Raw genomic sequence first — 25,272 nt, 5'->3', positions numbered from 1 at the left:
ATCCAACCAGCATAGAGTTCTAGAGCTTTTTTTCCTACAACGCTAGGCACGAGCCCGGGATTGATTTTTTTCACATTACTTCAGGCTAGACCTAGGGGTTGCGGCATTATCACTTGGATAAAATCTATTGGTGACTTGGTGGGATTTGAACCCAGGACCTCAGGGACTGAAGTACTGCGCTCTAACCACTACACCAGCTCGCTTCCCCTTCCCCACCAAATGACCTACCATGCCACTGTTGATCGAACACTACGAGAGGTCGTCCAGTGGTCGAAACTCGACCAAAAATATGTAATGTACTCACTTCTCTATTTTCACCCCACACTGTAAATAAAACATGTGATTGGAGTTTCTTCCATTTGTTTTGATTTTCTGTTTATATTTCGTTGTTATTTCGTCACCAGCATGGCAACGCATAAGATCCATGTTAATTTTTTCAAATTTTTAAACTCATTTTTTGTGCTTATCTTTGAGCCTATTTAAATTTATAAAGGGATTCTGCACACCTACAGGAAAATTGCTTTCTAACGGTATGCGCAGATTTACCCCACGATGCACACAAGCTGAGAAAAAAGGTTTTAAAGAAACATGCTTGCCTATTAATATATAGATAGATAGATAATGCAACAACACTATAAGCACACTAGAGCTTGCAGGTTAGATTTTATGAACTAATTCCCCGAGTTTTACTAGAACTTAGGACTTAAAGTGTTAAAAAGCGATAAAATTAAAGAACTAGCCTATGTCTATAAGTTTCAAGATTGTAAATTTATCTCCAACCTTCCACTTAAGTTTTTTTTTAAAAACTTAGTTCACATCACACCATGAAGCTATAGGCCTACAATTGAGAACAATTTTGCCTTACTTGTAAGCATCTCAAGAGGACCAAGAATATTCATGCTTGAAATCTCTTCAATATCTTTCAAAGATTTTTCCAGTTTTGCAAACTTGTCTTCAATCACAATTGTGTGGGGCTGGGAATCAACAAACCCATTCATCTGATCGTTGCGCTTTTCTGACCAAAGATAAGAGTACTTCTGATAAGTCTGTAAAATAGTAAAATTTTAATAAGATTAGTTTAGTGATAGAGTAAATTTGAAAAAAGAAATTTATGTATATGAAGTTTTTTAAACAATAATAAGAACTAGGCTACCTTTTCCTACTGCAAAGATATCAGAAAATTTTATTTATCTGTTATTTGCTTTAGCTGCATAACATTTGAGTAGAACGATTGTCAAATAATGAGACCTATGAACTGCTTTTATCTCTTTTCATATTTGAGTTTAATTATGTATGTTCACTTTCCTTAATATTCAATAGAATCCTAAGCCTACTGCTTTTCCAGCTCCAAAAAAATATTATGGCGTATTAACGTAGTATCAAGTAAGATGCAAAAACAAACAAGTCAATAACAAAATACTGTGTTCTCTTGAAAAACAAGTAATTTAACGTAATAAAGTAATCTACTTTTCAAATTATCTTTTCCAAAGCATAACAGGTTAAATCTGTCTTTGAAAAATATGACGAGAATTTGTGGCTCTGCTTAAAGGACCCAAACTGCATGGATACCTAAATTAAAAATAAATATTTGTAAACCTTAATTTTATGTCAATTTAGGGGTAAGCTGTAAACATATTTCGCATTGTAAACAGGATGAATTTTCTACACTTACCTTCAACAGTTTGGTGACGTCCGGTTTTATGAGCAGTATGATGCCTTGCAGTGCGATGGTCAGTCGTATCACCTCTTTATTCTCCATCACCTGTTTTAAGTAGTCTCTGCGACCTTCCATATTACTACTGTCAGACTCAATACTGGACACTAACTCTACTACAACACTCTTGGTGGCTGCAAACATAGAATGGAGAGTTAATTAATTTTGGGTAGCAATGTACGTCAAAGCAGACTGAAGAAATGTACGCTAATGAAAAATTTTCAAAATAAAATCGTAACAAATATTTTCAATTTAGTCAAACGAACGATAATGACATGGACACCAAATAACAATTTATTCATAGACTATTGCTCGTCCTTTGGTATTAAAACAGTGGCGATTCCAAGGGAGGGGGGCCACAGGGGCAAACCCCCCCCCCTTGGACGCCAGACAAATAAATTTAAACATCCATTAAAACTTAAAACATTAACAGAGTTTTTGGACACAGTTCTAGACGTTAAAACTGGCTTTAGAAAGTCACCAAACGCCTTTTAAAATAAAAAATTTTCTAGGTGAGAACGGGGTAGCGGATTTTTATCCCCCTGGAATTTTACCCCCTGGGCAAACGTGACGTCACAAACCAGGGGGTAAAATTCCGGCCGCCAACTTTTGAGTTTCGCGACATTACCTCGATGGATTAAACGCAGAATTAAACATATATTTTCACGGTTGTGAATTTAATCAGAACACATCAAATTATAAAAACCTAGAGTGTACGGCCCGGATTTTTACCCCCGGAATTTTATCCCTGTAATTTTACCCCCCGAATTTTACCGTAATTGACAGGGGAAGAATATATCAGCAGATGGTAAAGTTTGGGATCCCCAGAAAACTAATAAAACTAGTAGAAATGTCCTTGAATGAATCAAAATGCAAAGTAAAAATAGATGGAGAGTTATCAGAAAGCTTTGAAGTAAGAACAGGCGTAAGGCAAGGTGATGGAATGTCACCTATACTATTTAACATAGCCTTAGAAGAGGCCCTCCAACAAGTAAGACAAACAAATATAGGTTTAGAAATGGGAACAAAAATAAACATCCTAGCTTTTGCGGACGATGTAGTAATTCTGTCAAAAAACAGAAATGACCTAGAGGAGCTAACCAGACTGTTCATAAAAAAATCAGAAAAAATGGGCCTAAAGATTAATGATGAGAAGACAAAATATATACACTTCACGAGACAGCCAAATGAAGTGAGGACAAATGAAATTAGTATAGATGGACATACTTTTGAAGTTGTTGAACAATTTAAATATCTAGGGGTAATTATATCAAGCAGCAATAGTGAAGAAATGGAAATAAATTATAGGATTGCTCAGGCCAATAAATGTATGTATTCTTGTAAGAAATTGTTGACTTCAAAGATTCTCTCACATAAAACGAAAATAAAAATATATCATAGTATAATTCGACCAGTATTAACATATGGAGCTGAAACTTGGATTTTAAATAAAAAAGAAGAAAACAAAATGATTGTTTTTGAAAACAAAATTTTAAGAATGATATATGGACCAATACAAGAAAATGGAGAATGGAGAAAAAGGCATAATAGGGAGATAAGGAATATGTACAATGATTATGATGTAGTAGCACACGTGAAAGCAAGGAGAATAAAGTGGGCAGGACACGCACTACGGAGAGAACGAGGTTCACTACTAAAAGAAGCAAGTATAGGAAAGCCAGAAAGGAAACGACCATTAGGAAGGCCCAAGAAGAGATGGTGGGATAGTGTTTCCAAGGACGTCAGAGAAGTGGGGGCAGAAGTGGAAGAGGCAGAAGATCGAGAGAGATGGAAAGCAGTTGTTGGTGCGGCCAAATCCCGCCTTGGGCATAAATGGCCATGGGAGTGAGTGAGTGAGTGAGTAATTTTACCCCCCGGAATTTTACCCCCGGATTTTTACCCCGGAATTTTACCCCCCCCCCCGGATTTTTACCCCCGGAATTTTACCCCCTGGCCAGATATATAAATTAGTGAGAATGATTAATTATCTTCATTCTGTTTTAATTTAATAGTAAACATTTTATTATTAAGTAGCCTATATTAATTTATTTGTAACATTAACTAACTGAACAGGTTTTTAATTTTAATTTTGAGATTCTAGTAATTAGGATTCGATCTTTGAAGCTAACAGTTGGTTAATATAACGTATAAACAATCGACTGAATGATAATTGTTTCGAACATTTCTTTACAAAATAAATAAATAAAGATAGGCTACTAAATAATGAAATGTTTACAATGAATTAAAAACAGAAATAATAAAATCAAACATTCAATTTCTAAAATCGGCCAAGGGGTAAAATTCCGGGGGGTAAAAATCCGGGGGTAAAAATCCGGCCCGTACATCTTCAGTTGTCTAAACGCTAGTTATATGGACAGGGGGTAAAATTCCGGTTTTTATTGCTAATCTAATTAATCACGCTCTGTCTATTTTCATTAGACTTCCAAATCCGCGGGGGTAAAATTCCGGCCGCGAACAAACTTTTGGCCACTCAGGTTACTACGTCATAGTGACGTCAGCTTTGCCCAGGGGCATAAAATTCCGGCGACCCGTGAGAACGCCAAAGTCCCCCTCTTTTCTTGGAGGGTATGGGGAACCCCCTGCACCCCCACCAGTAACTCCCCCCCGCCTTGACAAGGTTCTAGAACCGCCACTGATTGTAGAGTTGTTGTCTTTGTATGACAACAGAGTCATAACAGAAGAATCACCATCTTACATTTGTTTATCCTGACCAGTGCTGTTTAGAACACAAAATGAATTTTAAGGGACTTGAAACTTCTCTCTGCAAGTACCAAGGTGTCATAAAGGTCACTCTGTCGAGGTTGACATTTGACTGTGATTATTTCATTTGTCACACGGTAGTCGCCCAAAGACCTCTTCTAGGAAGGCATTCAGCCAACACAATCACACACTAAACACATTAAAACTTCAGATTTCACAATGATAAGTCTACTTGCAATACTGACCACCATGTCTGGACTTGGTCCTCTGAGCGAGTTGTGCGGCACCCAGACCCCACTGAGGCACCGAACATATGATCGACAACACAGACTTGGTGATCTTGGAGAAGTATCCTTGCATCTGGTCCAGGGTCGGAACAATCACTACATTGGGGATGTGCAGAACAATCTCAGCCACTAACAACGGATAGATGTAGTCAGGGTCGTTCTTGTAGTGCTCATACCTGACCACGCCACTGGGGAAATCAACAAGATTATGAGTTCTTCAAGAGTGACAAACTAAGCTATATTCAACAAGCTCAAATTCATAATTTAAAAAAACCGCTATTTTGACTAAGAATCTTTTTAGTAATCGGGCAGCACAGTGTTCACCTAATAGAGACCTTTAATTTAACGTATTACACAGCTATGCTCTCAAAATATTTTCTGACTCCTAGTGAGCTGTACCCAGTAAACATTTGTAATTTACTTCTAAAAATGGATTGTTTGGTTTGAATACTTAGGTCTAATGTTTTGTTACATTACCTGCAATGGTTAAAAAAATATAAGTTTCTGGGAAATTTTTAAATTTTGAAACTGCATACTTGCTGTTATTACTTTACCTACGACTGTTTTTGAAGTAGCCTTTCAGTTCAGTTCTTAAAATTGAAAAGTTTCACATAACAACATTGTTTACTTTCATAACAGCATAGTTTTTACTCATAACAACACGGGTAATGGACCAATGAGGTTCACGGATTGAGAGAGAAGAAGTAAAATTGTAATGATTCGAACTTCAACTAATCAGCTGTTCAGGCTGTTAAATTGTTGAGTGGTGCAATTAGTGTTTGGTACAGTGTTTCATTGCATCACTGTCAGTGGCAATGAGAGGTTATAAACAAAAATATAACCTTTTAGAAGTTATGAGTAGTGATTTTTAGTAATTAGAACACTGTCGTAGGTAAAGTAGTGTACGCAACTTGCATAAATATTAAATGGTGTTAACGAACGACACTCGTATAAGTTTTTAAGGCACTCACTAAGGCTTGTACCTTAAATTTTCTACTCTTCTTGTTAACAATCTTTAACTATCTTTACGCAATCATTGTGTAAACCAGGGGTGCCCACAAGGGGGGGCCGTGACGCAGACTGCGTCATTGAAATTCTTGGGGGGGGCTCAAAAAATTCAAATGGGGGGGGGGGCTAAAGTTAATTGCAACAGTGTTCAACGTGACGACAATCCAAAATACATTACGAAATCGCCAGATAGAAAGTGGATAATTAATGACAATAGTTATATTTTTGAATTAAATTAGTTCAAATAGGATTTTAGGATAGTTTAGGATTCGTGTATAAAGTTATGATTAGCAACACGTGAGATCTAAGAGAGGGAGCGCACGGGATGGCTCAACTGCTGTGATAGATAACAGATAACGCGTGGTACAGACACATCCAGCTACACCGCGACTTAAGCACAGCAGAACGCTTTGTTGACATAAAGCTCGTTAAAATACAATCAAGTAGCAAGTAGCATAGGCTACAATACTTTACACTATTGTGTATACTCGATTACTTGAGTTAATAGGGAGAGGGGGGGGAATGAAAAATACGGTTAATCCAATCTATATATATAATCCAATGTATGTTTGTCCTTTATGGACTCCGAAACCGCTCGACAGATTGTAATGAAACTTTCAGGCATTATTAAGCATTATTCAAGGATGGTTTGTGTGAAGTTTGGTGCAGATCCGTCAAAAGGACTCTGCCCCAGTGGCTCTGGAGTTTTCCATGTTAACCTTATGAGTACTCATATTTAAATGGAATTAAAGAATCTTAACAGCTGGTTCAACTAAGCAATTTGATTCTGTGATGTTCAATAGCATTAAAAAGTTAATAGGTTTACCAACAGGGTGCAGCACTATTTTTTTTATTTGTGACGACAGCTAATTTGCAACCAAAAGGTGAGTGAGCGTAGCGAACGAACTTCAACCAGGACATGATTGAGCCATGCGAACGAGCTCATCTTGAAAATGAACGAGCATTGACATAAAACCACATTAGGACAGGACGACGTCTGTCGGGCCAGCTAGTATAGTATAAAAACAGATGAAAAACTCTTTAACACGCTGTAAACAGCCATTAAGTCACGATTTACATTTTTATAAACGAAATTCAATATTGCACAATCATTATTATTGTAAATTTCAAATCATTTATCTTGGTTCAGTTGTACAAACGGCAACGATTAAAATTCTAGCTAACTCAAACTCAACTAATCACGAGCCAAACATTACATTGCTATAAATAACGTAAATATTAAAGGAACCTTTAGAAAGTGTTATAAGGTACTGCTCATGATAGACTGATAGGCTACCGATAGGTGCTGTATCACAGCATAGGAATTGATAGATAAGTAATGAAAAAGTGTAAAATTATATTTAGAGATAATTAAAACACTCTTAAAAAAGAATGTAACGAGAACAATCTTGTTATTCTCTTTCTTTGTTCTTCTGTTCATTAATAGGTTTCTCTTCAATTCATACACAAATTCAACAAGTCGAAGTCGCCATATTTAGGCCTACTCATTGACCAATCACAGCCTTACTAAAGTTACCATGGTTATCACTCAATCACAGTGTACTAAGCATTATATCGTCATCATTCCCCAGCTGTTGTATCTGAAATCTGTTGTAACATAGCGCACAGCAGACAGAAGTGTATAACGGAGCAGACGATTGTTGGCGCAAGCGTTGTTTCAATTTCATTTTCATCAAAGGAGCTATGATGTTTCTAAAGGGAGGGAGAGGGGATCGTTATATCGAGAAAGACGCTGACAATTCGTTATGGATATTCTGGCAATAAAAAATTGCTTAAATTGAGGTGACTTATAAAACTCTAATTTTATTTATATAGAAAGATAAGTTTTCCAGTCCTGTACAACACTGATTCACGGTCTTTTCCCTGTAATCAAAATTCAAGTACAACTTGATACACGCAGAATCTCCGGTTCCCGACCTGGATGATGGCTAGTTATTTAATTTAATTTACAGTTACATATTAGTACTCGTGATAAATCAAACCCGTTATGTAAGCCAAAGCCACGCGGTTATTAATCTCACTTGGTTTTGGATTTGCTTACAAACGTGATCGGAAATGGTTAGGGTTAGGGCCTACACAGTATTCTTAAAGAACATTTATGTAAACATATCAGTGACAGCTAGGAAAAGGAATCTTTATCAAAACAGCTGTTCGTAATTTCATATATGACGTGTTTTCTTAACAGATTATTAGTATTTCATAAATTAATGACGTATGTAGTAAACATGGAGAAAATAAACTAGAAAAAATCACACAAAATTGTATTTTTGATCGTCCGTTATTTTATTTCCAAAATAGTGAGGCCATATTTTAATGGCTATAAGGACTCTCTCGCCAATCCTGTGGATACAATTAAACCATTAGAATCATATGCGGTACTCTAGTTTTCTTCAGAGTAGACCATGAGTAGGCTGCATAAAATGCCTTCTGGGCCGTGACAGACGGACATAAATGGAGATAAGACATGTTTCAACTTCTTCAATGTATAAAACATAAATAACCCAAAATATGTATAATTCTGAGCAATGTACAGACAAAACTATAACTTTATTGATATAGATTAACTGGGTTTGAATTTTAAATATCTAAAAAAATTTTAAAACTTCTTTTATACAAATAGTGCTGGGCGGGGGAATAATGTTTCTCATTTGTTGTGTACATCATTTATAGGGGGGGGGGCTGTTGCTCAATTGGGGGGGGGGGTGCGTCACGAGTCTAGGGGGGGATGGGCACCCCTGTGTAAACTACTGTTAATAAACTGCAATTTTTGCTTATATGGAGGGAATAATAAATCAAATAGAAAATTCTGCATGATAAATAAAAATAGATTTAATGGATATATATTTAAGGGTTTATTTATCGTTATTCCAATCAGTGAACATGTTATTGTATAATGACCAACATTTAGACTTATAATTATGAAACCTCAAATAAAAAAACTTGTTATATTCAAAGGAAGAATTAATAAGTAAAAAATATATACATAATAGTAACCTCAGCATTAGGAGAACTAAATAGTTAGTCCTTCTGATGAAAAAAAAAATATTTTTATAGTGATTTAATAATAAAAAAGTAAAAGAAAACCACCTGTCCTACCTGGAAGTACCTGCACGGTCTCTGAGACTTTTCAAAGTGTTTCTCGTCGCTTTGGTTATTGAATCCATATTTTTACGATTGAAATAACTGTACACATCCATGCAATCGGCTTTCAAATCCTCAATTGTATACTCTGTTGTATCTTTCTTGTACTCTGAAAAAGTACAAACATGTATATGATTAATAACAAAGTATCTAACAGACTTAGCTTGAGTTTGTTTGAACTTGATTCACTGAACACTGTAGTAAATAAAACAACATAAAACATATCTCTATAGTTTGAGATCAGTCAAATTATAAACTGCTAGAAATGGCTGGTGCTATTGTGAGTTATTTGGGTGTTCATTGTTTGGGCTAACCTTATGCAATCTGATGTGCGACAGACTCTTTATAATAGTGTTACTATTGTGATTACTATTGTTTACTATCGGAATCTGATTCTCAGGCGAAAAGGTTATCCACGTTCCAGCTTCGGCTGTATTTCTGCACTAATCCTTTTATTTTTTAAGTACTTTCTGCACAACAGTCCCTTAGATTGTTCGACCTTCACACCTGAGGATGCTAGGTTCCAGCCAGGAACTGTTTTACCTTAGCTTTCTCTAATACAAGGCCGCAGTGTTGGTGTGTGATAACGTCGCAACGGCATGCCTATTGCCATGGTTATAACAGTAATAACAAAAGTGTAAACATAAACATTGCCTATACACTCCATTATAAATTAGTACAACAGCTGTTTTGGTTTGACAGGACAGCGGTGTTGCCACTTTTGTTTCGCCGTGGCCTTGTATTAGAGGAGGCTATGATTTTACACATAACTTTAGACTAGCCCTAGAGGGTTGGAACATGGATAAAATCTATTGGTGATTAGTGGGATTTGAACCAGGGACCTCTGGCGCCAAACCCCGTACTCTAACACTAGACCCCCAATCTCCCCAATCTCTTAGATTATATCACACCAATGCTCCAATATTAGCCATTGGTATCTCATTCACAACTAGGTACCTTCTCCGTCGTCTGCTGCTCCACGAGGTTTGATGGCAAACACTGGTCTGTTTACTTTGTTCATATCCAACCAGTTGTATTTCTCCTCCTGGTCGATGTTGGGATCCTCGACAGAACTTACAAATTTATTGATCAACTCTATAACAGCCTCCTCAGCTGTCTGAGACCTGCAAATATCACAATTTACTATCAGCCCTCCTACCTTGTCTCACTTTCAACATGCTTAGGTAATATTGTCAGACCGTACCAGCGGTTCAGTAGGCCTATGCCTAGGTGTCTAAGGGACGAAAATATATGTTTTCCTTTATTTCACAGTCCTCAGAAAATTACTTTACAGTTCGAAATTCATCTTGTAAAGCGGGTTAGTGGGTTTTTTTCTGTACAGACACACAAAATGTATGCCAAGTTCTAGCAAACTGTTTCTGGGATGTGACAAATCCCATACTCGCTTGCAATTGTGTGTTGGCTTGGCATTCCCTCTAATAATTTTTAAAACACTATTTTATATTGCCCTTTGTTATTCCTTCAAGGTAATCTAAAAAAAAACAATCAAACACAGACAATTCTACAATGCCACCATATGATCAGAATTTGTTTATTTTCTGAGTTCTCAGTTTTGTTCATACTAACGAATAGTAGTGTCTATGTATACCATACCTATAGCACATTGTGGATGTCCAAGTGATTTGTATTTCTACTCGTTAATCAGATACTTATCAGCTGAGTCATAATGTATCCTCAACATATTACTAGTTGTGTAGGTTGTTTGTTTAGACACAAAGAAATAAGATACGACACTCAACGGTACACCAAAGTGGTGTCTAGTACTAGTGCTGGTGTCTAGAGAAACGACCCCCTCCGCCCCCTCCGCAACATGTACTACAACATTTAAAAAAAGACTCTGTGCCATGTGCGATAGGACTTTCCGCACATTGCTCACCGTTTAGGCTCTTCCCTGCTTGTCACGAGTATATTTCTGCCTCAACATACCAGAGCTGAAAGTGTACAGTTGTCCCATAAGCTTATATCCTCTGTACCTTACTTCTCTGTGGTTTAGTACAATAACGATTTAGTCTCACCTGGTTTGCAATTCCCTAGACACCATCACAGCATGGGTCTGGTTTTCTATGTACCACTCGTGAGCCTCCATTGCTTGCGGAGGAATCAACAGCAACATTTGCTCTCCGATAATCTCCAACGTGTCGTCCACACGGGCTTCTTTCATGTCGTTTACCTGAGGTTGCATGCAAATGTGAACATTGTTGGCATAAATTTTTACTTTTTATGAGAGATTTCCAGTGAATCGAAAGGACCCAAGTTATAAAACGTCTTACAGATTTTGTCCTATACAAAAGATATTTCTCATGTATAACATTTTAAGAAGAATGTCATAAGTGAACATTATTTGACTGTTCTAAACCCTTGATAACTTTTAATAACTGAGCAAATATTTTAGACTGATACAGGTTTGAGTCCAGTAGCGATTGAGTAAGTCCCTTTTTCCTGGGAATCACCCTTGCTTAAGGAAAGAAAATTTTGCCCACCGGTACTTTAGCTGTGGGGTTTAATATTAAAAGCTGCTTCAATGTTAAATTAAATGAAGTTACATCATTTTCATCATAAAAAAATAGTTGACAGTTCATGTCAATCGTCAAAATAAAAACAATCTAGATAGCTTTGCCTTTGAAAAGAATCCGATCTGTTCTTTGATAGGTAATCAAAATTATCTCATACCCGTTAAGAGTTATCACAACACATTTTTTCTATTCGTCTCTTTACCAAAGAGTCAAAGAATTCCTTCATAAATTTGACACTTATGCATACATCACTCAAAAAGTGTGCTACAGTCTTAAATTCTATTTCCTTCCTTAATATTCTTACTGTGATATTTTATCTGAAGAGAAAAATTCTATAATTCACGCTAAGTAAGTTGTCCTAACAGGTTGGCTTGGTAAAAAAATTTGGAATATCCAACAGAAATCTGTAGTTTACATCATGACACTCATTCAGTTACAAAAAACATGTTATTTTTACTCCAAAACTGGTAACAACTTAAGCATGAGGATGGAATGTCTATTGGTACCAAAGAATGTCACCTCTTTACAGAACATATCCACAGAGTCTAGTGTTTCTTTGATGCCAGCCAACATCTGAGGGATGGTGAGAGATGTCCAGGATATGTTGCTCAGACAAGGCAAGAAGGCTTCGTCAAGCCGCATCATCTGCGACTGAATCAGGTTCACAAATATCGGACACACGTTCCTCCTGTGGACATTTTGTGTATCTCAACTCAACAAACCACCACCATAGAATACTACTGACCTATTCGGTGACCAAACAGCCAGCCAGTGAAGTGGCCTTAGTGATAAGATATTCCAGTGGCCGTTCTTGAACCCACAAAGTCTTGTTTAAAAGCCTAGGATATGCCATCACTGAGCTTCCGTGTTCAGTATATTTAAACTATACTCTGTATTAAAAATTGTATTCAACTTTACTAAACATGATCTACATTGAGATTTTAAATTACTATTTAAATATTTCAACCGCTTTCAATATTTCTACCGGAACCATGCAGTCAAACTATAGCGGTAGTTAATACAGAACATTTCACACATTTTATTAAAACGGATAATTAGAGAATTTAAACTTTTTCTTACAAAACGTGATGTTTCTGTGAGTGAAGCTTATGTCAATCATTTTTATGGAAAGGCCAATAATAAGATGTAGTTTTTTATACAAATCCAAAATAAACAATTTTTTTTAATCCTAAAGGTTATACAATAATTAAATACACATTTTTGAATTTACAAAAAATGCATGTTAAATATTCTTCTCAAAAATAATAAAATAAAGCGCTCTTACAACATAAGACTCCAAAACTATTTTCAGTTTCCAAAACACTATCTCAAGTTAAAGGAAAAATGTCCTTCATTCTTTTTATTTTTTTATCCTGGTTTCATGAACTTGAATTATATTCAATTTATTTTTTAGTTGTAGCCTTTGTAGTTCTTGTAACATATTACCTACTCAAAAAGTAGGCCCAGGCGGGGAAGAAAACCTATTAACCGGTCTCGTAAGTACAATTGTAGTTTAAATTAGTTGCTGTTTCTTAAAAGCAGTCACGGTCAACAATTCTATGACGTTATCAGAAATTATCTTACAATATAAACTGTTTTATTCTATAATATCCCTCTCTGTCATTGTACCACACACTTTGACACCAAACCCTGTTTTATCCTTCCTTACCGGTGCATTGAAAATGGTTATGCAACAATAAAGAGTTTATTTACTGTATTCAAGTAAAAAAGATCCTCAAGGTGTGAACCTTATATGACTAAATCAATTCTAATACAAGTTGTCCCAAGTGTATAACTTACCTAATTTCAATATTGCGAGCAACCAAAGCCTTAACTTCCTCCAGAGCAAAGAAAATTCTCGGTCGACAGATCAGAATCAGCAATGCCAAGTCCGGAACAGCTTTCTGCATTCTCAGGAAGTTCTCCGTCTCTAAGAACACTTCCATGATGGACAAATGGAAGTTCAGCTTGTAAGAGCCTGGTTTGTCCCCAACTTTCAACAGTGGCACACTCAGACAAGTTTGGACCTGTGCATATATTTTATGGCAAAGATTACACTTTTAAATACTTTATTCGGATAAGGCTAGTTGTTACTTTACACAGGACCATTTATCAAAAGTCCAATATGATCAAGGAAAGCTGGGCCCAGTTTCAAACCTTCAAATGGTTGATGTTCAATAATAATATATCAATGACAATCAATATTACACATTGGTGGAAATAAAGAAGTTTGATATGCGCAAGTAACATTACCTTCATCATGCACTCATACCACCCTCTGTGGTGGATCTCTTCTTCGTAGGCTAAGTCCAGCTGAAGCTCTTCAAGGACATTTGAACACTTCATTCCTAATTCAGTCTCAAGAGCTGTAGCTCCATCTTCCTGTAATCAAACACTTACATGGTCTAGTCCCTTGATAATCAAACACTTACAAAGTCTAGTCCCTTGATAATCAAACACTTACAAAGTCTAGTCACTTGATAATCACACACTTACAAAGTCTAGTCCCTTGATAATCAAACACTTACAAAGTCTAGTCACTTGATAATCACACACTTACAAAGTCTAGTCCCTTGATAATCAAACACTTACAAAGTCTAGTCACTTGATAATCACACACTTACAAAGTCTAGTCACTTGATAATCACACACTTACATGGTCTAGTCACTTGATAATCACACACTTACAAAGTCTAGTCCCTTGATAATCAAACACTTACAAAGTCTAGTCACTTGATAATCACACACTTACAAAGTCTAGTCCCTTGATAATCAAACACTTACAAAGTCTAGTCCCTTGATAATCAAACATGTACATGGTCTAGTCCCTTGATAATCAAACACTTACATGGTCTAGTCACTTGATAATCAAACACTTACAAAGTCTAGTCACTTGATAATCACACACTTACAAAGTCTAGTCCCTTGATAATCAAACACTTACAAAGTCTAGTCACTTGATAATCACACACTTACAAAGTCTAGTCCCTTGATAATTAAACGCAAACACTTACATTGTCTAGTCCCTTGATAATCAAACGCAAACACTTAAATGGTCTAGTTTCTTGATTAATCAAACCCTTACATGTTATTGTCCTTTTATAATCAACTAAATTGAAGGATAGTCTACACACACTAGTTTCTCTTACCTCAAACATAGCCATAATTTCTTCCACCCTCTTATTGATTTGTCGAAACCAAGCAATGGACCCAGTTACGGGGGGACTGTTCCTGGGAATGGCAGGTACACTTTTGTTTTCAAAATAATAGTCATAAATGTAATTCAGCTCCTTATAGAAGAGAGACATTGCTTCATCATATGACTGTTCCATTTCCAGGGCTGGTAAATGCAATTTTTGAAATCTGTAATCATGTTTTTAGTGTAGGACAATAATCACGGTACTAGGATTGGTCTCCATGCAAGCTAGTTAAAATATCTTATACCAACACCAAGCACTTTACTTCAATGACTACTGTCATTGACTTGACTTAATACTACACCTATGGAATGAAGTCAGTGCTACTATGCTATTGTTATCTCCTCGCGTCTATGCAACAATAGTTTCATTATAGTGATAAGGAAGCAAGGGAAAATTGATGCTCTGACCATGTAAGAGTTAGCTCGCTTGGTTAAGACTATAGCTTGCAGGAGAACTTACTTTAAGGACATCCCTCCTTTTTTAGTATATCCATATACATTTAGATAGCCTATGCATTAAATGAAATAAAGGGTAATAATAAAATAACCAAATGCCAGACGGAGCCATGACTATAAGGTTTATTATTAACCATTAAAATTACCAATTATATTTTACTGCTTTAACATTGTTATTTAAAAAGTAATCACAAAATGTATCATACTGAACTTGGAAAATAGTCCAACTTAAGTTAAAGATGAATGTAGATTGGGTAAGATGCCTTGTAGTCGAGGCGCTGAGGGGGTTTGAACATGCATAAAAGTGTAACGAAATTTGACTTTTGATTGTTGCTATGGGTACCTAGTAGATGAAGAAAATCGATGTTGTCGCATTTCTAGGTGGTTAATAACATGGGGGGGAGGGGGTAAAGTTGGGGGACCGCGCGGGGGGCCGCCGCGCACAAAATAGCTTATATCTCAAGAACCAAAAGTCATATGAATACGTTAGACATGTCAAACTGTGCAGAAAAATGCATTCTACAAAGAGATTATGTAGTAGTTTCACGGAAATTGACAAGAAGTTACTAAAAATATATTTTTTAAATTTACGATAAGTATAATCAGGAGTATAATGGTTTTTGTTGTTGTTTAGAACCAATAATTTTTAATTGACAACTTTTGAGAGTAGTACACAATAGATAAATAGTATTTCTGTATAATGATACTATTGCGGTACATAACTTAACAGCTATACAATTCTCAGATCCAATAAACATAACACAAACAAAGGCGCAAAACGCGTCGCGGTCATTGTTCCTGCTGCCGTAACTATTAATGGCGAGTACATTTCAAGCTGAGACTTATATTATACTTTTAGAAAGGTGGAGATTCTGAGGATTCATTTTCATATATATAAAATAGTATTGAGCGACTATTATGTAGCGAGAAATATAGTTTGTAAAAGAAGAGAGTTCAAAATATATTTTGGTGGTTGAACGTTCCCATCACCTGACCAGGCTGCACAATTGGTGCAACAGCTGTTTCGGCGATCGCGTAAAGGTAGTGTAAACGATACGAGTAGAAAATGTTAAATACAAGCCTTGGCGAGTGCCTTAAAAACTTCTACGAGTTAACACTATTTACGCGAGTTGTGTGCATTAATTAACCTGCGACAGTATATTAATTACCAAAAACCACTACTCAAAACTTAAAAAGAGAGGTTATTTTTTCTTTACCCCTCATTGTCTCTGATAGTAATGCAACGAATCATCGCACCAATCGTTAACAATTAAATTTGCCTGAACAGCTGATTAGTTGAAGTTCGAAGCATTATAATTTTACTTCTTCTCTCTCAATCCTTGGCCCTATCTGGGTACCAGTGGTGGTCATATTTTGGCCCTTTTGTAGTGGTACCATATATTTCACCAGAGAACAGTTACATGCCCATATAAGTAGATATCTATTATATACAGTATGTTTCAGTGATAAATGTAGAATATAATAATATAAAAATATATATATTTTCAGCAATGCTTTTAGGCGTAGTAGCAAGAGGTTTGCAAATTTTTGGATTATGCAAATTAGAAATGTCTAAATCAACCGCAAAAATCTTAAAAATAATGTTTTTATCCATATTATCCAAATGTAAAGGTTGTTTAAAATATGATTCCTTACGTAGAAATATCAATGTTTTTTTTTTTTAATACGCATAAAAATAAAATTATAAAAAACTACATAACTATTTTAGTTACCAAATTTTATTTAATTGTTGTATAAGAAATAAATTTATTGCATCAACAGTAAATAAATATTATACTGCTGTAACAATTCAGTATTTTCACAAAAATTGTCTATAGAATAATTTAATTTTTACCATATGTTTTTATTTTTATCAATATGTCAATCCATCTCCCTTTACCAAACTTTGTATAATATATGGCCAAACAGACCAATAGGTAATTGATTCAATACAATATAATATAGAACATTTTCAAATAACCTTATTTCATGTAAATATATAATAGCCTATAACTTTTTGTAACAAAATTGCTTCAAATTCAATAATTTTACATAAATAACTTGTCAAAATTCAAATTTAGCTCTATAGCAAATGAAAATTGTTATAATATATGTGTGAACAGTGGCCTACAATTTTCCGTGATAAAGTCAGCATTGACATGTGTGAATGCAACAATGCATCAAACCTTCCTCACTTCCAAGAGTGCTGAGATAGTACGAAGATATAAATTGTAAACTGCATATTTTAATAAAAAAAATTCTAAAAAAGTGCATATATTTGGAATAAATTAGTGAAATTTGATTAAAGAAGATCCGTTCTTGTTACAAACATTAATAACTACACAACATCAAGAAATTTAACTGTGAAGAAGAGATCAATTTTGGTGAGATCACTCCAGCAGACCTTTTCTTTCCTTGGATGGAGGCCATTAGAACATTTTTAAGCCTAACTTTTGAACTTTTGTATAGTACCAGAATTTAAAAGTCAAGAAACTAATAGAAGCTTATTCAGAACATTAATTAATTCAACCTATCAGAAAATAATTCTAACATAATTTATATTTCAATACAAAATTTAATTAGGCTATATATAATCACAAGATTAAATTCAAACGCCACTCGATCACCCCACCTGAGATAAAGATCCATGCAATATAACCCCTCAACCTAAATTAGAACTATTGTAATAGGCCTAGCCTAAAGTTTTAATTAGTAAATTCATTTGCCACCCTTTGTAAACTTTTATTGTGAACCCTTAGTTTCTTTTCTTTTACTATCAATTTTGTATTGTAATAAAATAAATTTAAGTTTAGATACTGTACATGGAGTTTCCATTGTATTCCTAGCTTACACTGGTTACACTGCATAATTTAAGAGTAAAAGCTCTTTCTAAAAATATATAGTTAAATGTAGTTGAAATCTAAATTTCCTGACTAACGTCAGAATGTGAAATGTTAACATTTTTTACGAAAACATAATTTTTATGACCTTTTCAAAACTACACAAAATTGTTATAACCAACCTCAGATTCGGAGATATATAAATTGTAGGGAATTTATTGCAGTTTCAGATGTTGATGGAAACGTTCAACTACCAAAATATGTTTTGAACTCTCTTCTTTTACAAACTATATTTCTCGCTACATAATAGTCGCTCAATACTATTTTATATATATGAAAATGAATCCTCAGAATCTCCACCTTTCTAAAAGTATAATATAAGTCTCAGCTTGAAATGTACTCGCCATTAATAGTTACGGCAGCAGGAACAATGACCGCGACGCGTTTTGCGCCTTTGTTTGTGTTATGTTTATTGGATCTGAGAATTGTATAGCTGTTAAGTTATGTACCGCAATAGTATCATTATATAGAAATACTATTTATCTATTGTGTACTACTCTCAAAAGTTGTCAATTAAAAATTATTGGTTCTAAACAACAACAAAAACCATTATACTCCTGATTATACTTATCGTAAATTTAAAAAAATATATTTTTTAGTAACTTTTTGTCAATTTCCGTGAAACTACTACATAATCTCTTTGTAGAATGCATTTTTCTGCACAGTTTGACATGTCTAACGTATTCATATGACTTTTGGTTCTTGAGATATAAGCTATTTTGTGCGCGGCGGCCCCCCGGGCGGCCCCCCAACTTGACCCCCTCCCCCCCATGTTATTAACCACCTAGAAATGCGACAACATCGATTTTCTTCATCTACTAGGTACCCATAGCAACAATCAAAAGTCAAATTTCGTTACACTTTTATGCATGCTCAAACCCCCTCAGCGCCTGGACTATTGTGTAACTTTGTTACTGACTCCAACTAAGCTGTCTAAGCCAAGATCACTCTTTACATGCTTTTTAAAATCTGACTTTTACATTGTTGAACCAGTCTTTATCAGGCGAACAATCTTAATCACTCAGCTATTTTCACCAAACCGCAAAAAATAATTATTACCTTTTCATCAAAAGCAAGCGGTTAAGAAGATCTGGACAAGCAGACAAACTATTCTCTTTGAAATGTCTCAGGTCCACTTCAGCTTTACTTATTGAACTTTTGAATATGTCGTAGTCTTTATCAAAATCAGGCTTGCGGTGGTTCAGAGCATCGTAGGGCTTGGTAGATATTATTTGAAAGATGGTTTTGAACTTGGCCGAATGTAGTTCGATCCCTTCCAGTTTAGAGTTTTCTAGTATGGAGTACAGAAGGGCAGTTTTTAGGACATCTCTCAGCTATAGAAACAAAAAATCAAATTGTTATCAACAATTTTAATTTATAGAGTAAAAATGTTATAACACAATCAATTTTCCAAACATTTATTGTCCTCTTGAAAAAAATGCTATGAAAACACTATATTTACACACAAAATGTTTATAATACAAATATTGGTAAAAAATTATACCAATCTTTAAAAGAACTGACTAAGAAATAAGTTCTCATTCTATTTGGGCTCTATTTTACTGAATTAAAAGACCACAATTCAATTATTAATAAGTTGTGTTTTTAACAAATTCATTTGTTTTTTTAGGCTTCAGGTGTGATTATTAGACTAAACCTTGTGTCCATAAAATTTTAAATTTGAAAACCTACTTTAGTGAAAAACTTCTTCCAGTGATGTGTATGATATTTTCAGAATCACTTAAAAGACATGAGATTTAGCTACGCCTCAAAGAAATAGGCTTACTGGCTTGCCTGGGTTCAAGAAAACCAAACCTCACCTTGTACAGCCGAGTTTTAAAAGTTTTGAACTTCCCAAAAACAAACATTTCTGAAGCTTCCAAGTTTGTTTCATCTTCATCTTCTTCAATTCTGAATTTGGTTTCAAAATACACATCACGGTACCTCTTGTAAAGCCTCAGGCAAACCTATGAAATAAAATACTTAATTTTAACAGTATTTTTGTAAAAAAGCTTAATATTACGTTGAATGTGTACAAACAAATTTGCCAACAAACTTAAGTGTTGTGAGAGGTGACGCTCAAAAATACTAGCGTACAAAAAGAAAGTTAAAATGAAGTGTCTGCTAAAGTTGACAGCGTTTAAATTAAAGGATTTAAACCCTTGTTAAACCTTTATGTAATTCACAGGGGCAGTGGGTTTTGAAAGATATTATAACATAGGTAAATGCTTGAGTAAAAGTGTGAGGGAAAAAGTCTTGCTAAAATCTTCCACAATGACTCTGACGTAAGTTTCACTTGCATTACGTTGAAAGTCCATGGGACATGACAACCTAAGATGTTTAAAGAATAAATATATACTTAAATTTGCTTATTTCAAACTCCATTCAAAGTAATATGTTTACAATTACATTTCCTTCTAATCTTTTTATAACAAATGTGATTTTGTGGCTTTTTACGTACATGAGTTGGCATATATGTTTGCCTACAAACAGTATTTTTACAAGATGGTGTGTTGTGTTCGAAAAATGAGGAAAAGCTTGTTAAAAGTATCGTTGAGTTAAAAAAATAAATCTAGGGTTATCCGGCAAATACTTACACACATCTTTCTGATAACATCGCTTTTTTTCTGCTGCCAAACCGTCTTTGTGTTATTTTCAGTTAAATACAACAGACACGTATTCAACATTTGATTGGTAACCTGAAAAATTATTCTTATAAAAAATAAGCTGACCAGCTAGTATTGATTGCCAATTTTTATTTTTCCTATTCAATTAAATGTAGTTTAAATATTTGATCCAAAGGTAAAAAAACATAACGGTAGTATAAATTGTATTACAAACTTTAAGCACATGTTGATTTTTTGCTTTGTTTTTTACCTTAAACTTAGTAAAATGCATAATTGACAAACCCTGATAGGAACAGTGTGGGACTTGATCGCACTAAACTCTTACAAGCTGTGGGGGACTGGACTGGAACACTTCCACAGAACTTACGTTCAGAAACATACCCGTCATCTGGGAATCCTTTGTCTCGCTTTGCTTCCCCATCATTATCATTATCAATTGAGATGTAAACACCATCTATGTGTGTATTTTATTTTAACCCAAATATGAGTGAAGTTTGAGTGAATAATGGAGGGAGATACCTTGTGCAGCTTTGTTACTGACTAAGATCAGCTGTTTCATTAGTTCGGATCATTTATTGAAAGCCCACAAGGGCACACTGAAGCTTTAACACCACAACTGTATCAGCTTTGTCAGGTCTACTGTAAAGGCTAGCCAAGTCTTCGCCTTAAAAAAATTCATACTCAGCCATTTGGCTTTCCTTTATAATATAACCTGAACCACAGAGAAGCAAGATACAAAGGATACAAGCTTATGGGACACATGGCATATTTGTACAGCAGTTGTAGCACACAGGGTAGGGGGGAAAGGAAAGTGGAAGGGGACGACGAATAGAATTTCCTCTTGACACCAACAACTGTTGCTAGACCCCACTTTGGTGTACCATTGAATGTATTATGTTTTTTACTTCTCTGTGCCTTAACAGTTGGACAGTAATTTAACTGTTTATAGGAAAGAATTGTAGTAAAGAATATAATCAATTACTGAGGATTAGCAATGTAAAAAATCACACTTCTCCCTCACCTTGACCAACATTGTGGTGATTCGCTCAGCTGTGTTGAAGAACCTTGACATTGCGTAAGTCATGCGGATGGAGTACAACAGACTGGGTAGATACTTGGTCATCTCCTCCGGGGACATTCTATAGAGTGGCTCCAAGTATTGCTGTAGAGCGTACAGGTACTTGACATTGTCGGAAGCCTCTGCCTCACTGAACGTCACCCAGTTGTCAAAAAACTTCCATTTCTGTAGAGAAAATAAGTTGAGTTGAACTTTGTCGCTGAATAAAATATTTGACATGAATTGATTGTGAGTCCAAAATTAATAATTAATTAAAAGTATGAATAGTATCAAAAGGTAGCAGCGGATGATAAGATTTAGGATAGACACTGTGGTTCAAGTCAAACGGTCAATAGACAACACAATGGACAATTTTTATTATTATGATCTCCTAATATGAGATTTTCTGGTCACAGTGACAAACTGTAGTACCAATCAACAAACATAGTATCAATAAGTAATATTTTTTCCTCATTAGCCTATTAGTTTGGGATCAAAACCGACAATAGTGTACTCAATACATTAGTTTCCCTTTATTTATGGATTCAATGATGTTTGTGATTGAGATGTATTTCAAAGTACTTTTAAAGATAGTTATTCTTACCTTCCCCTAATGTCTTACACACTTAGTCACTCATGAGTGACAGCAACCCCAGTGGCTCCACGTAATGGCCAGTGGTATTAGTGAGTGGCTTTTCTTCTGATGATACAATTTGAAAAAGACATATACTGTCAATTAAATCTCTTTTTCTCAAATTCTAAACCTAGCCACTGGTCTGTGCCAACAAGGTTATAATTTTAGTTCTGAAGACTAACCAAATGTTTGCTTGCAGCCTTCCTGGTTACGAACCACCGAGCAAACATCTTACCTTGATCACTTTAGACTCAGCTTGCAGTAGAAAGGTGATGTAAGTTACACATTCCGGCGCCCTGCTGTGTTCCAAGATACTGGCAAACTTTGCCAAGAGTCTGCGCCAATGAACCAACTCTGCTTCTGGCGCCACATCAGGTCTCTCACTGCGCAACTGCTTACTCTGTGTTAAAACCTGCCGCAGACAGCCACAGATAAATAGGTTGTAGATTATTAACATCATAAACATAGTGCTCATTTTCAAATCACAAGGTTGCTGTTTTGATTCCAAGCGCAAGGGAGATCGTTTCAAACCCAGATATACAATTGGCTATCGATTGATGTACTATCTATTACCGGTAACAAATATTATTTCAATGTTAGGTAATAAATAACAAGAACGTAGTTTGAAGTGTTTCCTTTTTAGAAAAAACTGTGAAAAACCAATGAATTACTAAACACTATACATAACCTTATTTTTTTAAATATGGAACATCGTGATGGGAAGTGTTGTTCATTTGGATTTTACCACAGGTACCTATGCATACACTCTTTAAAACTATATTCCTCCCTAAGTACTCTCACTTAGTTTAATTGCAAAGTAATTTAAGAAAACAACCAAATTTACGACAGTTTAAAATTAAAATCAGTCATTGAAATCTATATAATTATGATATAGCTACATGAAACTTTGTCGGTTGAACTCCTCCGCCATTTCTTAACCAATTTTATCCATTGACGGCTCATTGGAAAGAGCGTGTCGAGTAGATTTGCAAACTGGCCTTACATTTTTGAAAAAAGTCCCTTGTGTTCTGCCCCAGTGGCTTTGAAAGTTCCCATGTTATCAGAAGAACATAATTGTTTACATTTTGATCAGCTGTATAATTTAATTGCTGTTATTTATTTTTCAATTCAATGAAACGCATTGAGTAAATTTGTTTACTATTTGAGTTTGTGTAAACATAACCCCCAAGACGGATCGTGTTAGTATGGTTTTATCTTAAATTTGTGTATTTATGGTTGTTTTGTGTCACTATGACGGATCGTGTTAGCATGATTCTAACTTAAATTTATGCATTTATCGTTGTTTTGTGTACCTATAATTTGTTTATTTGTTGTTTTTTCTTTTAAATGCCTCCGACGCGACGAAAACGAAACATAGACAGTGGCGCGTATTAGGCTTAACTCATCACAGTCAGCACCTGACTCTGGACAATCTCAACTATTAGGTTACAAATGCGCCCTAACACTACCCCAAAACGACTTTTCGTTCTCAATTGGCCGGTTGGGCCTCTATCAATGACCTGTGTTGCCTGTACAGCGAGGCATTTAGAGAAGGAGAAAACCAGCCGGAATGCTTTAGGTTTATCAATAACGAAGATAAACATGGTCTGAGTTACAAACCGGTAATCTTTGAGTTGACGCTTTTAAACTCATTGTAGCCTAAATATGACTGTTATTCGTTTTGAAATAACTCCTGTAATACATTGCAATTGCTCGAATTCAAGCAACATGTACGCTAGTGGACAATTTCTTTGTTTGTGGACAGTCCATGGTCCCAGGTAATCTTATCCACAATATAGGTACATTAGTGAACATTTATTTGCTTCACTCAACCAATGAAAGCTTGCTACCGATCTCTTATACAAAATTCTCTTAAAAGTTTCCAATAATGTTTAGTACACAATATTTTATTTACTAGTAAACATTTAACCTATTTTTATTAGTCTCTTTTGATATTGGACTTACCCATTATATAAAGAAAATCAGTTTATAAAATAACCCAATAAAGCATTAGAATGAAAAGTGTTTTTATAAAAGATAATGGCAGCATTAAAATGTGAATGAATGATATAGCGGCCAAAGTCCTTCATGCAAGGGACCGAGGTATTAGCTTACACGACTTGAATAAAAATATTTTTAATAAACAAGTTTCTATATTACCCATTCAATTTTTTTCATCCAAGCTCGAACAATAGTCTCAACTCGGATAATGACATTCAAATCAGTTACTTGCTTCATCAACATTTCTGGTTCTTTGAGCCTTTCAAATAGTGTCAGATCCGATTCAAACTTCACTGCTCCGTCCAAGTCAGTTTTGGTCACTGAAGGGTAAATTTTACATGAAAACAGCTTTATGAATAAGTAGTGAAATTTGAGTGTGAAACACATATGGATCTGCCCTATTATATAGTTAAACTTAATTAAGCTATAGAAATTTTCCCATCTGAAATTATTTAATGAACTCAGTTTTGTTACTAGGCCACTCTTACAGCTACAGCTTACGTTAACTGTCAGAACCATTAATCCCACATAATTAACAATTATTCAACATGGTGACAGCACAGTAGTATGAAGTTCTCAATGGGATGCAAGCAAGATTTTAAATTAGTTTTGAAAGCTACCACAAATTTATTGTAATTTTATATTCCCACCAAACTGTAGTTTACTAAGTCCAATCTTCTACTCTTTTAAAAATCAATAACAAATCTAGCTAACCAACTGGATGTGTTTTTCCTTACTTTTCAAAAAGTTGACATATCCAGAAAAATCGTTGAGGAAGTTATTCCTGTCAGCTGGTCCATTGACAGATTTGTTCATGTCGCCCCACGCAGAACTGCGGACTAACTGAGGCTGCGTGACCAAGTCATGGATGAGGAAGACAGATCCCACAATGGCTGGGTTGTCTTCATCCACTTGGAAAGCTGAGTACAGCAACTCCTAAATCACAGGTTGAATCATTAACTTTGTGTTTGT

General features: G+C 35.2%; 1 protein-coding gene across 1 annotated transcript in view; it reads right to left on the bottom strand.

The window, feature by feature from the left end:
* The window catches only part of LOC128997568 (dynein axonemal heavy chain 8-like), a 65,232-nt gene extending 42,467 nt beyond the window's left edge, over window positions 1-22,765 (bottom strand). The window contains exons 1-15 of the mRNA XM_054423207.1: window positions 22,535-22,765; window positions 21,630-21,851; window positions 20,579-20,680; window positions 19,802-19,948; window positions 19,041-19,315; window positions 14,576-14,789; window positions 13,680-13,808; window positions 13,227-13,453; window positions 11,946-12,114; window positions 10,929-11,083; window positions 9,850-10,016; window positions 8,848-9,001; window positions 4,681-4,910; window positions 1,673-1,848; window positions 866-1,046 (exon numbers count right to left, since the gene is read on the bottom strand). Of these exons, the coding sequence (XP_054279182.1) occupies window positions 866-1,046; window positions 1,673-1,848; window positions 4,681-4,910; window positions 8,848-9,001; window positions 9,850-10,016; window positions 10,929-11,083; window positions 11,946-12,114; window positions 13,227-13,453; window positions 13,680-13,808; window positions 14,576-14,789; window positions 19,041-19,315; window positions 19,802-19,948; window positions 20,579-20,680; window positions 21,630-21,851; window positions 22,535-22,765 (2,779 nt within the window). The remainder of the gene's footprint in view (window positions 1-865; window positions 1,047-1,672; window positions 1,849-4,680; window positions 4,911-8,847; window positions 9,002-9,849; window positions 10,017-10,928; window positions 11,084-11,945; window positions 12,115-13,226; window positions 13,454-13,679; window positions 13,809-14,575; window positions 14,790-19,040; window positions 19,316-19,801; window positions 19,949-20,578; window positions 20,681-21,629; window positions 21,852-22,534) is intronic.
* Window positions 22,766-25,272: the final 2,507 nt, after the last annotated feature.

Source organism: Macrosteles quadrilineatus, unplaced genomic scaffold (assembly GCF_028750875.1).
Source record: "Macrosteles quadrilineatus isolate MER2022 unplaced genomic scaffold, UCM_ALF_1.0 Scaffold_6__1_contigs__length_79288215, whole genome shotgun sequence".
NCBI lineage: Eukaryota > Metazoa > Arthropoda > Insecta > Hemiptera > Cicadellidae > Macrosteles > Macrosteles quadrilineatus.
Note: the sequence above shows the minus strand (reverse complement) of the source record. Positions and strands in the feature narration are given on the sequence as shown.